Below are 13,819 nucleotides of genomic sequence, written 5' to 3'. Positions count from 1 at the left end.
GTATAAATGTATTAAACGTCTCACAACCTGCTGTTCTGCATCTGGGGCACTAGCACTATAAGACCCTAAATGAATATGGCCATGTCATACATATGTTTTGTTAGATTAGACTTTGGTGTTTTGGGTTGTTTTCAAACAGAATGCACAGTGCAGGTACAGTGCATGCAGCAATAAAGTTCAGTTCAACAAGCGGACTGAATGACTGGGAAATAAAGCCAGTTGCAGCAGTTAAATATGTACCAGCCACCGGGAGGTAAATGCTAATTTAAATTTGGATTGCAAAGCAGAAATATTAACTTGTAATAGAAATGCTGGGGAGAATAAATCAGCATCCACACCTGTGAAATACAATGCAATCCAAAGCAATATCCCTGCAGTGAGTATTACAGTTTGTTCCTGTCCAGTGAAAACCCCGTGTCTCTAAGACATCAGCTTTTCACGAAGAAGAGGGACAAATATTTCTTTTTATAAAGATTCAGTTCAGTTTGTTTAGAGATTTATTTTAGCATAAGAAAGGTATTTAATCCATTTCATTAGGCGACTGTTTAAGGGTCAACTTTTACTTTTGAACTCTTATTATTCACAAGGTTTGTGCAATAAGTGTCGTTTAATATATTTATGACACCCCATGAAACTACATGTTAACTAACCTTTGATGTGATTCAATTCTAAACTCTGCTGCATCTCGTTTGTCCTCAGGAGTGTCGCCTGCACCGTCGTGGAAATGCTGACCCAGAAACCTCCATGGGCCGAGTACGAGGCCATGGCAGCCATTTTTAAGATCGCCACCCAGCCGACGAAGCCCATGCTCCCCGAGGGCGTGTCCGAGGCATGCAGGGACTTCCTGCGGCAGGTGTTTGTGGAGGAGAAGTGGCGGCCCACTGCAGACGTTCTGCTCACCCACCCGTTTGTCCAGGGCAGCTTCTGAAGCCTGCGGACGCCCCCCTCCCTCCCCTCCCCTGCCTGCGAGGCCACCGCGGCCCCTCTCCGGCCCACCCCGTCCCGTCCCCAGCCCCACCCCGCTGTCCCCCCACCAGGCTCCGGAGCTCAACATCACTCCAGCTTCCTGCCCTGTCATCTATCACCAGTGTCTGCCTTGTCAGGACCCTGCATCTCTCACCAACTAGCTCAACATGGATTTTTCACAGAGAGGCCGGCTCGATGGCGTCAGGCCTCCAGAGTCCTCCGAGGCGTCGCAGTGCTGTTCCCCCGGGAGGGAAATGACGAGAAAGCACTTTGCAGTCTGACAAGCTGCAGACTGCTGTCCGTTAACAAGAGCAGGAAAAGTGACTCAAGTTAGAGAGCGGTGACTTCTCAAGCTTTCGGGGTCTTTACACTCATTTACTGCCGCAGAACAGTGTCTCGGTCTGGCCAGACGGTATGTAGTCGTGACTGACTGGTGACATGTGACAGTACTGTAAGTTACTCATCAGCTGAAGTCAGCTGGGAGGGAAATAAAGAAGGTAAAATATTTTTATACGACAGACAATAACACACACAAAGTCATCCTAGCAAACGAGTTTTCTACTGTCGCCTGAAAAGTGTAAATGTATTTTCGTCAACGCCTTACAATAAGAATTTGTAAGCAAGAATGTCTTTTTTTTAACATCTTTAGAGGGTCGCATGACCCGACTTTCATAGCACTCACAAGCTCATTTAGAAGGATTGTCGACATTGCACTTTTGATATCATGCATTGCAACGTTTCCAACATGCAGGATAATCAACTGAGGAGATATTTTTCTATTTGAAGCTTTTTTTTTTTTTAAATATAATTTCATAAGGAGAATTGCGTAGTTTGTTTCTGATGTAAAGAGAGAAAAAAAAAGAGAAGAACCAAACTTTTGCATTCATGTGCAATGTATATTAAGCAATACCAACACTACTGTTGGAGTCTGTGACATCCATTCCAGCTTCCATGCAGTGAGCCTTGGGTCCACAGAACGAAGTGGCCAAAGAAAAGCGGAAACTCTCAACAACGTTCGGCTAAAGTTAATGTGCAGTATTAGTCATGTTGGATTGTTGTGTCACCTCAGAGCCCTATAGCCTTTTCTATGTTATGGCAGCTTCGTGCACAGTAGACTGCACAGACCAAATCAGATGCATTGACGTCACATCGTGTTAGTATGAAAAGCATTATGAAATTAGGTTGAAGTAAGCGTCTCATTTAACGGTTTTTGTTGTATGAATCCAGTCACCCCATGCCTTTACTTTGCTTCCCACACTATATGAACGGGCCACTCGATGACCACTTGACAGCGCGCCTCGGTCTGTGTCACGTGAGGTGGAGAATGACGTTACAGGTCGCCAAAAAAAGTAGGACGGACGGAGCTGAATGCTGTGTTCTTCAGAGCGATGAGATGAAACTTTAACTGGGGAGATTGATGATGGAGGGGTAGTGGCTAGCTGTGACACAGTGGCACTAAAGGAATGATCAAATCTTTTTTGGCCCTTGTCAGTGCCTTATCTGAATCTGCTCGTACACACAAATGTTCACTGCCAAAGCGGAACGCTGAGGTGAGCAGCTGTTCAGTCGAGAGCACACACAGGATTTGCTGAAGTTCTTTTATATGGAAAAACAAAAAAAGATTATACTGTAAATACATATTGTTCTGCACTTTTGTATGAAATTTCTTTACATTATATACAAATCTATTTGATGAAATAGCTATGTTATACAGTAGGCTGTACTGTGATTTAGACAGGAGTATGTATGATTGTCTCTTTGAGAGCTGGCAGGCGGCATGAAAAGGCTGGGAGGCTTTCGATTGGGACAGAGTTTGTTTTGTCTTAATGACAAAGCCTTCAAACATGAAATGTATCAAGTCGTTGATCTTTTGTACATTTAACTTAATAAATCCAAGGTCTAAGACTATTTCCCTGTGTGATTTTATTGTGTTGTTTTGCATTGCCCCAGACTGCTATGAAAATCCACTCTTACATTCTTCTTCCGCAGAGCTAATATTTATTTCTGTACAACATCATCTGATTTATATTATAGTATAAAATCCAGTCAGGCATCGCATTAAAAATTAGGGGCTCAATTTGTTTTGGTTTTCTTTCTTTTCCAAGCAAATTCTTGTTGCTTTTTTTTTAACTTCCTAATTTGATTCGGGTGATTTTTAATCATGGCAGGAACTCACAAGAGAAGCAAAGGGAGAGAAAACACACCACACATACTTCAAAGTGTAGAATTATTACTACTTTTTACTTCTGTAAAGTCATAATCAGAATTATTTCATCTCTTGTGAATCCGTCCTCTTTTTTGCATTTAGTTTCACATGGACAGACAATGAAAACATGTAAACGAGGTGGACCTAATAAAGTGGCCAGTGTGTTTGTTTGCGTGTGTGTGTCTCGACAAAAGCATCCAATTGAGACGCAACGTGTTGGTGAAAACTGAGCGCGAGGCAGCTTACAAAACCTGACGTTTTGTAACGTCGTGTCTGAAAACGTGACTGACTCAGGCGGCTCGAGCAGCGAACACCGAGGGACCGACAGACCGGAGGACGCTGCTCTCTGACACGGAGCCCTTTGTGTGTTTCTGATCAAACTTTTGCTGCTATATTGAAAACGACAAATATGTCCACCTCCCGTACCATCATATGTTTACTGCGGAACGACTTACGTCTCCACGACAATGAGGTAACGTTAAGAGTATGAATGTTACGAGTCCATGTAGTTATGAAATGCGACGGGTTTTTTTTTTAATTTTGAAGCACCCAAACGTACAAGTAAAAGCGTCTGTTTGACGTTATGTGTCTACTGTGTCGCACTCGCTTTGATATCACTGTCATTACGAGAACATTTTGACTGTATTATGTATACTACTAGCATCAAGCTACCTTTGTTTCGCTGGCAGCAACAGCAATAGTACTTCCGGCTTCATGCTTGACAATAAAAGCATTTGCCTTAAAGTTAAATTTGTTTTTTAAAAAGTAAGAAAATTTGAGTTCGTCACAAAACCTGCACAAAGTACATGTTAAAAAATTATTCCCCACCTGCCTTTTTATGTTTAGCTTTGGATTGCAAGTACTACAGGCCATCAGTCAGCCATATTGTAGAATATCGACACGATGTACGATTTCCGCTTGCGTTTTTCAAAATAAAAGACATACATTTCCATATGAAATTGCAGCATAGGAAATGCTTTTGCTTACTTTGAATGTCCTTGAAACATCAAATTCGATTCAAGGTTATGTGTTTTCAACACAAGCTGGCATGTTATAGTTGTATACCAAAGCTGTGCACTTACAGCAGCCATATATGTCGTTCTGAAATAATTTTCTCATAGACTCAAATCACTTTTCGTAAGAGATGATGGCTTGACACATACTTTGCACTCTTTGTGTGCAGCTTTTCTACTGGGCTCAAAGAAATGCAGAGTACATCGTCCCACTGTACTGCTTCGACCCCAGACATTATGTGGGAACGTACAACTACAACCTACCGAAAACGGGGCCTTTCCGCCTGCGCTTCTTACTGGAGAGCATCAGGGACCTCAGAAACACGTTGCTCAACAAGGGCAGGTAACAAAACGGTTGTTTGTTGACTGGCTTGTATTCTATTTACAGGGTTTAAGAGTGATCATGAACTTACGTACACTTCAAGTGTCCAGTCAGTGCAGCTCAGCTTTCTAGGATTTAACTGATACAGATGTAACAGGATCAGGACACACCTGGGCTTATAGGGGGTCATGTTTACATTAACACCGGTGCTGCACACACGTTTCCCATCATTTTTCCAGTCAGCATGGGGGGAGAGTTACTAGCTGTCTACCCAGGATGCAGCTTGCCTGGCATGGTGTTAACTTTTGTGCGTGTGTATTTTTTTGTGTGTGCGTGTGACAGCAACCTCGTGGTAAGACGGGGTAAGCCAGAGGACGTTGTTGCCGACCTCATCAAGCAGCTGGGCTCTGTCAGCACTGTGGCCTTCCACGAAGAGGTAGTTTTAAACAGTCCTTCTCTTATTGTCACCGCTTACATTACATTGTCTGCTGACTTTGACACAGATTTTCCCTCACTCGATGTTCCAGGTAACTTCAGAAGAACTGAATGTCGAGAAACGAGTGAAGGACGTCTGTGCACAGATGAAGGTCAAAGTTCACACCTGCTGGGGGTCTACACTGTACCACAGAGATGATCTTCCATTTCACCACATATCCAGGTGAGACAGAGGTTACGGCCCAGGGACAAGATGTCAAAGTTCTGCCTAACATCCTGTTTTTGATTCTGGCAATTTTATGAGAGGTGTTCTGTAGATTTAGAAGTGTTAAGAGTTTTGAATATCTTGTACCATTTCCTCCTTGATAGGCTGCCCGATGTGTACACTCAGTTCAGGAAGGCAGTGGAGACTCAGAGCAGGGTGAGGCCCGTCTTCCCAACCCCCGAGCAGCTAAAGCCTCTCCCTGAAGGGCTGGAGGAAGGAGCCATTCCTACAGCAGAGGACCTGCAACAGACAGGTGAAATACTCTAATGTTGTATCTGATCAGTCCAAATGGTTTCATTTGTGCATGATATGTATCTTCATGTGTTCATGTTCTGTGAATTTGCAGAAATAATGAAACTATATCTGTATCAGTGTCAACAGATCAAATGCCTGCACGTGTATTTTATGTGCTTATTAAATTGACTTCTCTGTAAATGTGTTTGCAGGCTGTTGGCAAATATTAAGCGTAAATTGCTTATTTTATGCGGTGCCTCTGTTGAGTAAATCCACACTGCTGCTGCTGCTGCTTGCTGCTTTCAGAATTCAATAGGCAAACTGCTGAGCACAGATTTCCTCATTAAGTGCCAGCGAGCGAGCAGACAGCCTTGATTTCCATGTATACGATTAAGCTTTTATGATTCTGCGTGTCTTTAATGTACACCAGGGAGTGTTTAACATGTATGAATTCAGTCTGATGCCGAAATTCCTCCTTTTGTTTTATTCTCACAGAGCCTGTGACTGATCCTCGCTCAGCCTTCCCCTGCAGTGGTGGTGAAAGTCAGGCTCTGGCCAGACTCAAACACTATTTCTGGGACACTGTGAGTGCAGCTTCATTATGCTCACACCATGATGTATTATCTTTAATGTGCTGTAGGTGTGACAAATGCATGTTCTCTGTTTTATAGGATGCAGTTGCGACTTACAAGGAGACTCGTAATGGCTTGGTTGGTGTGGATTATTCCACTAAATTTGCACCTTGGTGAGTGAGCATTTCCTCCACTAGTGAAGACCTACTGCAGTTTAATGTTCCATGGAAGTAATTCCTATAAATATATCTCTAACTGTGCTCTAACTCTGCAGGCTGGCGATGGGTTGCATTTCACCCAAGTATATTTATCATCAGATCAAGCAGTATGAGAACGAGCGAACAGCCAATCAGAGCACGTACTGGTGAGTCTGGAGTTAGAAAGGACTAGACATATAGTGCTATAATGAGTTAAAATGTATCTGTACATTGGAAGAATGATTTGACTCTACTCTGATGCTCGTCACTGCTGTCTTTCAGGGTCATTTTCGAACTTTTGTGGAGGGATTACTTCAAGTTCGTAGCCGTCAAGTATGGAAACAGACTGTTTCAGATCAAAGGTAAAATGAGCTTTCAGCTGATTTTTTTTTTTTTTAATACACTATAAATGAATGTAAAGCTCATGGTAATTTTATCTCAGGTCTTCAAGACAAATCGATTCCATGGAAGAAGGACACAAAGCTTTTCAATGCGTGGAAAGGTTTGCACCATTCTTTTCTTCACTGGTCACAAAATAGTCTTTCAGAAATATCAAGTAGTTTCTTTCAGAGGTGAATTAAAAATCTATGAATTATGGCTGAAAACGTTTATCATCTTTTAACACCAGAGGGCCGAACAGGAGTGCCCTTTGTGGACGCCAACATGAGGGAGTTGGCAATGACAGGCTTCATGTCCAACAGGGGGCGGCAAAATGTTGCTAGCTTCCTCACAAAAGACCTGGGCCTGGATTGGAGGATGGGAGCTGAGTGGTTTGAGTATCTTCTGGTAAGTAGTTCAGGCCATGTTTTAGTTTGGAACTGGTGTTATTAGGATTTGACTAATTATCTAATAAATGATGTCATTATTGAGATGTTATCCAATAGCAGAAAAACATTTTTTTGAGGTATTGCACTTTCCAATTTTCCTCCAAAGATTGACCACGATGTCTGCAGCAACTATGGCAACTGGCTGTACAGCGCCGGTGTAGGAAACGACCCCAGAGAGAACAGGAAGTTCAACATGATCAAGCAAGGCCTCGACTACGACAGTAATGTATGTTTGAGAAGATGCGCGAGTTGTCAGCTTGTCCGTGTTTGCGCTTCCATACAAAGCGTCTCATTCATGCTTTGTGACGGTGATGAAACCAAACGTGAAGCGAGCTGTCGGATTGAAATCTCAGTCATTGATTAATTTGTGCTTGGTTGCCCGTGCACCTGCTGTAGGGCGTCTACGTGCGGCGGTGGGTTCCTGAGCTGCAGGGGATCAAGGGAGCTGACGTTCACACGCCGTGGGCCCTCAGCACTGCGGCGCTGTCACATGGTCACGTGTCCCTCGGTGAGACCTACCCCACCCCCATCGTCACAGCGCCTGAATGGAGCAGACATGTTAACAAGAAACCGGTGGGTGACTGTTTGAGAAAAGGGAAGTGGATAGTTTGATGGTGCTGCTGTGATAGCTTTTTTTTATGCTTTATGGCAGCAAACACGAGTGGTGGAATGTGACTAAGTACATGTACTCAAGCACTGTACTTCAGTACAATATTTTAGGTACTTGTACTTGAGTATTTCTTTGTAATAATCAAGTCATTTCAACTGACAGATAAACTTACTAGTTACACTAGGGTATCACTGCTTACTTAAATCAAGGCTTTGAATACTCGTTCCACCACTGGCAAACAATAATACTTCATGGTTTGAACTGAAAATGTAAAAACAAGCGTTGAACAGGCGATGTGGCCTCACTGTCTTCTTTTAAAGCATCACAGTGTGGGCAAAGGTTTATTTCGTTTTTTGTTTTTTTTTTCCAGAGTGGCACGGGGCCTTCACCAAGAGGAAGGAAAGGCCCATCTCACACTCCCAAACAACACCGGGACAGAGGCATAGATTTCTATTTCTCCAGAAGCAAAAACCTGTGATCTGCCTCAAAGCAAAATGCTGAAGCGTGGACGGATGTTCAGACGCTCCAGTGATGCAAACCTGGACTACTGTTGCTGTAAAAGCTGTGTTGCACACTGTCGTGCTGATTGAGGGAAGTGGATTTGAGGAAATGCATGGTCCTGCCTACACTTGAATACTTGAACTTGCCTGATGCGACCAGTTCTCTAGAAAAATAGACCCCATGATGCACCTTTCATGGACTCATTTCTCTTCCTGTTGAGCTGCAGCAGCAGTGAAAGCCACACTGTGGTTTTTAGTTTTGATGCAATGAATCAGTTACAATGTTTATGTGTAGATTGTATTCTTTGCAGTTTTCTTATGTCTCTTTGGAAATACAGTTTTTTTTTTTTATGTATATGTACATTTTCAGAGTTTTCCTGTTTGGGGCAGATCCAAAATAAAACTGGCAAATGGAAAAGTTTGTGTTCAGTGATTTTGTTATTCGTTGTTGTAAATGACACCTTTTTAAGCTTTAGAATGAATCTTGATTTCATTTTGCCATCAGACGTGATTTAAGGAAGGAGGTAGAGCAATAAGATTTCACTGGGCCATAAAGAAGAAAGGGGAACAGAAACCCATTTCTGTTTTGCCAACATTTTCCCATGGTGCCTACTGCTGCACGCCATTTACTGAAAAATACAAAATGAACTTCAACCCTGATTCCAAGAAAATTGTGACGCTGTGAACAACAAATAGACCGACTCTGACCACTTTCTGATCTTTTTTTGACATCTACTCATTTGAAAACATCACAGAGACAATAACGATCAACTTGTTTGATTTTTGTAAATATCTGTTTATTCTGAACTTGATGCCAGCAACACGTTTCAAACTAAAGACTGGGAAAGTGTTGTTCACAAGCAAGGATGGAGGGAGCTTGGCCACTTTATGAACACGTGATTGGATGAAGGCTATGACAACATGAACTCAGTAACACTTTGTACAACTGTTGTCAGTGAACACAGATCGTTTGGAAATGACTGTATTCTGTTTCTATCTATGATTCACGCAGCGTCCAAACTCTTTTTTAAGGTCGGGTGGTCCAGTTCAGTGGGCGCGCGCTCTCCCTCAGCCTCTGTTGTCTGTAAGTAAACAGAACATTCCCTCCCCTCGCGTGACGCAGTCCGCCGCAAACACCAGCTGACATCACTTCCTTGTTCCCTCGTCAGGTAAGCTGCACGCGCCTGAGGCTCTCTCTGTCCGTCCTCACCTCATCTGGAGTTATGTCTGCCTTCTCACATTTCAACTAAAGCATGTCGTCCCGCGGAGCTCCCCGGAAACCCTCCAGCATGGCTTCTTCTGGCCCAGAAGTCGACCTGGGGACGGTTCCTCTCATCGCGCTGAACGTCAGCCTGAGGAAAAAGTTGGGGCTGTACCTGAACCCCAGGAACACCGTGGCCGCGGACTGGATGGCCGTGGCAGAGGCCATGGGCTTCACTTACCTCGAGATAAAGAACCATGAAGCGTCCAGGAGCCCCACAGAGGCGGTCCTGGAGGACTGGCGGGCCCGCTCCACAGACGCCACTGTGGGAAAGCTGCTGTCAATCCTGACGGAGGTGGACAGGAAGGACATAGTGGAGGACCTTCGACCGCTTATAGGTTCGTTGGTGGCATTTGGAAATTCTGGCTGTTTTCTGTCTCTTTAAATGCTCGTTCCATTGGTGCAAGTACACAGCATTGACTCATTTGTACCTTTTTTTTCCATCGGCCGTCCCGTCCCAGTGGTTCAGGAAATGAGTCACATGCCTGACTTGCATAAAGGCACGCACATGATTCAGAATGTATTAAGAAATATTTATCCAAATACAGTTAGTGCTCATGTATTAATAGGCTGAGAATAAGGTGTCAGGTCAGTTATCCGTGTTTCCTCAAGTCTGATCTCACTTTCTGCAGCATCCTGAACAGTAAACATGTGTCTTTGTGTGCTGTTTGCATCTTTTCATGCACCAGATGAGAATGTCAGGAAGTATTGCGAAAGTCTGAAGAAGGCAGCTGAGCCCCCAGTTCAGGTTGATGTGGTTGACAGCTGCCTCCCTCCCACCCCAGAGAGAGTGGGTCTCACCCTGGAGGACGACCCCGATGGTCTGTATTTATGTAACACATCAACATATCACAGCAACACCCTGCATTACATCCCCTGTCAGCATGATCGCATCAGAAACACGTGATATATATGATTTAGCATCATGCAGCGAATCATTTCTACTCATAACAAGTTGTATGATGCTCTGACAGCCACCGTGGAGCTGCCATGGAAATATTGCGCTCTACACCACTGCATTTATCTCACAGCTGTACTGCATGCAAAGACGTTCACATTAGCTTCACCCTGACCAACTGCAGCAGTAACATGCTGCTTGTCGACAGCAGTGATCCAGTCCTGTAAATGTCAACAAATTGTGAAAAATGCTCATGTGTTTAAGGAGCTGGAATGAGCAAATGTTTGACATTTTTATGTTATATTTATGATTAAACTTAAGTAAGTAAGTACATTTAGATCACAAGAAATTTCAGCAATTGGAATGACTTTTCTCCCATTTCTAAAAAAATTCTCATGCCATCTGCTGTTTCCTCGGCAGACATAATACCTCAGTGTCACATCTTAGCAACTGTGGCATCAAAAATATTAGAAATGGGTGGCTTTGTAATGCAGTCATAAGAGCCAGTGTATTTGCTCAAGTCAGACTTGAAGTAGAGACATCAGCATTACTTTCTGTGATGGAGGCATCGCACAGGAAGAGCTCCGGCTCGTCTCGTAATCTGACGAGTCATCTGAGGCTCTAATCCCACTCATCTGCACCGCTCCACTCCCCCGCGCACCTTTGTTGTTATATCTGTGTGTAATAATCTAATTTCTGTGGAATAATATTTTCTCCTACCTTCTTGTAAATTGTCCTGGGTTACGCGCTTTAGTGCAGCACAGGCCTTATAAGGTTGAATTAAGTGGTGTTATTGACTTTAACCTTACTGAATTGAATCCAGGAACCCCTGAGCTGTTCGACGCCTTCATCTGCTACTGCCAGAGTGACTTTGGGTTTGTCCATGAGATGATTCGGGAACTGGAGCAGACGGAGTACAAGCTGAAATTGTGTGTGTTCGACAGAGATGTCCTCCCGGGCTCCTGTGTATGGACCATCACCAGTGAACTCATTGAGAAGAGGTGAGATATCGATGCATGCGTAACCACGTCCAGGTCTAGTCTGCTGATTTGGTTTTTAGATGTTACTGGGAACATACCGACACATGGGGCTCGATCTGGTCCTTAAACTCCTTGTAGGTCAGCACAAACTTGCCTAATGACTGTTTCATTTTAAATTTAGATATAGATAGCCACTCGAGAGCTAGAGGTTTTCTGTGAGACAACCCACAGCTCCCCTTCTCCCCTTCCTCCCCTATTTCTGACGCTCACATTTTGCAACAACTATAACATGTGACCGTCTTTGCAGGTGCAAGAGGATGGTGGTGGTGATTTCTGACGAATACCTTAACAGCGACGCCTGTGACTTTCAGACCAAGTTCGCTCTCAGCCTCTGTCCCGGTAAATTGCATATTTCTGTCGTCCTTTTGTCTGACATACTGCCAGTGCGTGCGTGTCATTTACCTTTTTATCCTTTTTTGATGTTTCAGGAGCTCGACATAAAAGGCTTATTCCAGTGGTATACAAGACAATGACGAAGCCGTTCCCCAGCATTTTACGCTTCCTCACCGTATGCGACTATACTCGGCCTTGCACGCAGGCCTGGTTCTGGGTGCGGCTGGCCAAAGCGCTCTCACTGCCATAATCAAGGAGCACAGAGTTAATCATGCTTACAGGTGCCTTTTTTTATACTAGAAAAGGCGAATATTGGACAATGGCCACACATTACAGGCTCAAGCGTCTGCTTTTGATTGTTATCCGCAGCCTGCTGGCTTCTGAACCCACTTACCATTTACTGTGTGTATACGGTATATATTATAATGCAACTGTTTGTGTTTCCTATGAAGATCACAAGGTGGTTTCTGAATAAGTGTCATTATGAAACTTAAGCCGCACAAGGATACCAGATATCAGCAGTTGTCACTGCACAAAGCCATTAATGTTATCAGAATTTCAAGAATACATTAACTAAGGTTGTGCCTTCCTGCGGCTAGTATATATGTGAGTTATATTGGAGAAGAGAGATCTGTTTGTATTTGGGGCAGCATGTACTAAATGTTCTGTAAAAGCATTTTTTTTTTCCGTGCACTGGCCACTTCCTCTTATAAGTCAGCAGCTTCTACATGAGATTGAAGCTGAAGAGGAAGAGATATTGTGATAGTGATACTTCCAGTTCAGTACGTTCTGTTTTACTGACTGCTGACACCTGCCTTTCTCTCACTGTCTCTATCAGCATGATGTCTGACATTTGTGTATTTTTTGATAGGGTCTTTTTAGGGCAGTTTCATAAAAAGTGAATTTAATCTGTCTTGAACAAATGGTCTCAATATGATTTCCTGAAAATAAATTGTATTATCTTTTTCAATGCCAGTTTTCTTTTATTTGTAAAGCATATGTTCAGCTTTGAAAGCACAGCATGTTCTGTAGTTCTCCAGCAGGGATCGCGATTGGTCAAGTCCTGCATGCTGTAAAATGCACCAGAGGTGTCGCTAATTGAATGCTGTAAAGTATAACTATTGCTTAGTACATTTTACGCTTAACACGTGGGCATCCAATCACAGAACAGCGTACGTGGTACTGTCCAATCAGAGCACAGGATGTTCTTGGAACAACACGCCTCTTTTCATACATTGAAATTTGACAGCGCTTTGCCCCGGGTTGTGCCTGTCAGGTAGTACGTGCTAGTGCTTGTATGCTTAACTGCACTCTATTAATCAAACGATTTGGGTGTGGCAGAGCTGGAAGAGAAATGTACTAAGCGAGCAAAAAAAAAAAAAAAAAAAAAAAATGCGGCTTGGTTGCTGTATAAAACGACTGAATGCCTTTAAGTCTCTGCTCGGGGTGACTCAGGTCCCTCTATTTGAAATCCGCCATTAAAAGTGTGGCGGAAACCAAAGGCATGATTGTTTTGGGGCATGTTTTACCTAATAATTAAATAATCTCCGTTGTGGCTTGTGTTTGCAAGTACATTTCAAAGATAAATTCTATACACAAAAACAGTTTTAACAGATACAGCTTATGGTTTTGTGTAGCTATCGTTTTAAACAGTTGTGCTTCTGTCGTTGTATGTTTGGCACCGTCTCTTCAGGGTTGGCTCAGTCTAATTAGCCGCCAGCCATTGCCGATAGTAATTTCCTCTTTACTTACTCGAATCGTGAGATTCCGGGACAGTGTGCTCTAACGCCGCACACTCAATATGTCCGCCGGGAAGGTCCACATTTGATCAGTAGGAATGCGGTAGGCGGGGCTGCTAGGCTAGTGTCAAACTTTGGGAATGACAGGAGTGCTGCAGGATTCGCAAAGAAGGGGAAGTGTCGCCCTTGTTGGTCCTGTTTGGATTACTTTGACTTCTTTTTACGCACAGTCTTTGGATTCACCACCTTTCTACAGATAGTACGGCTCCAGCAGACCCCACAGCCATGTCGGAGGACCTGAGCTCCCAACCTTGGTCCATCAACAAAGATGATTATGAGCTACACGAGGTGATTGGTATGTGGTCCTTAGCTTGTTAGCTCAATGTATGTGCTACCAGACA

General features: G+C 43.5%; 4 protein-coding genes across 5 annotated transcripts in view; all 4 read left to right on the top strand.

Moving 5' to 3' along the window:
* map3k22 (mitogen-activated protein kinase kinase kinase 22) overlaps positions 1–2,875 on the top strand; it is a 38,398-nt gene extending 35,523 nt beyond the window's left edge. The window contains exon 18 of the mRNA XM_076761391.1: positions 700–2,875. Coding sequence (XP_076617506.1) covers positions 700–928 — 229 coding nt within the window. The 3' untranslated portion in view covers positions 929–2,875. The remainder of the gene's footprint in view (positions 1–699) is intronic.
* A 572-nt stretch (positions 2,876–3,447) lies between these two features.
* Positions 3,448–8,561, top strand: cry-dash (cryptochrome DASH). The gene is made up of 14 exons (XM_076761598.1): positions 3,448–3,644; positions 4,356–4,528; positions 4,850–4,943; positions 5,035–5,165; positions 5,312–5,460; positions 5,937–6,025; positions 6,113–6,186; positions 6,288–6,377; positions 6,493–6,572; positions 6,653–6,712; positions 6,839–6,996; positions 7,144–7,263; positions 7,434–7,610; positions 8,018–8,561. The coding sequence occupies exons 1-14, from the start codon at positions 3,582–3,584 to the stop codon at positions 8,123–8,125; spliced, it is 1,566 nt and encodes a 521-aa protein (XP_076617713.1). The 5' UTR covers positions 3,448–3,581; the 3' UTR covers positions 8,126–8,561.
* Positions 8,562–9,295: 734 nt separating this feature from the next.
* On the top strand, positions 9,296–12,649 carry myd88 (MYD88 innate immune signal transduction adaptor). The gene is made up of 5 exons (XM_076761599.1): positions 9,296–9,746; positions 10,098–10,229; positions 11,130–11,307; positions 11,594–11,685; positions 11,775–12,649. Exons 1-5 carry the CDS (start codon positions 9,401–9,403, stop codon positions 11,927–11,929), a joined length of 903 nt encoding a protein of 300 aa, XP_076617714.1. The 5' UTR covers positions 9,296–9,400; the 3' UTR covers positions 11,930–12,649.
* Positions 12,650–13,440: 791 nt separating this feature from the next.
* Positions 13,441–13,819, top strand: part of oxsr1b (oxidative stress responsive kinase 1b) — a 40,673-nt gene continuing 40,294 nt past the window's right edge. Inside the window, exon 1 of one of the 2 annotated variants that reach the window (XM_076761403.1) lies at positions 13,441–13,773. In XM_076761403.1, the coding sequence (XP_076617518.1) occupies positions 13,704–13,773 (70 nt within the window). In that variant the 5' untranslated portion in view covers positions 13,441–13,703. The remainder of the gene's footprint in view (positions 13,774–13,819) is intronic. The other variant, XM_076761404.1, reaches the window with a different exon arrangement.

Source organism: Chaetodon auriga, chromosome 21 (assembly GCF_051107435.1).
Source record: "Chaetodon auriga isolate fChaAug3 chromosome 21, fChaAug3.hap1, whole genome shotgun sequence".
NCBI lineage: Eukaryota > Metazoa > Chordata > Actinopteri > Chaetodontiformes > Chaetodontidae > Chaetodon > Chaetodon auriga.
Note: the sequence above shows the minus strand (reverse complement) of the source record. Positions and strands in the feature narration are given on the sequence as shown.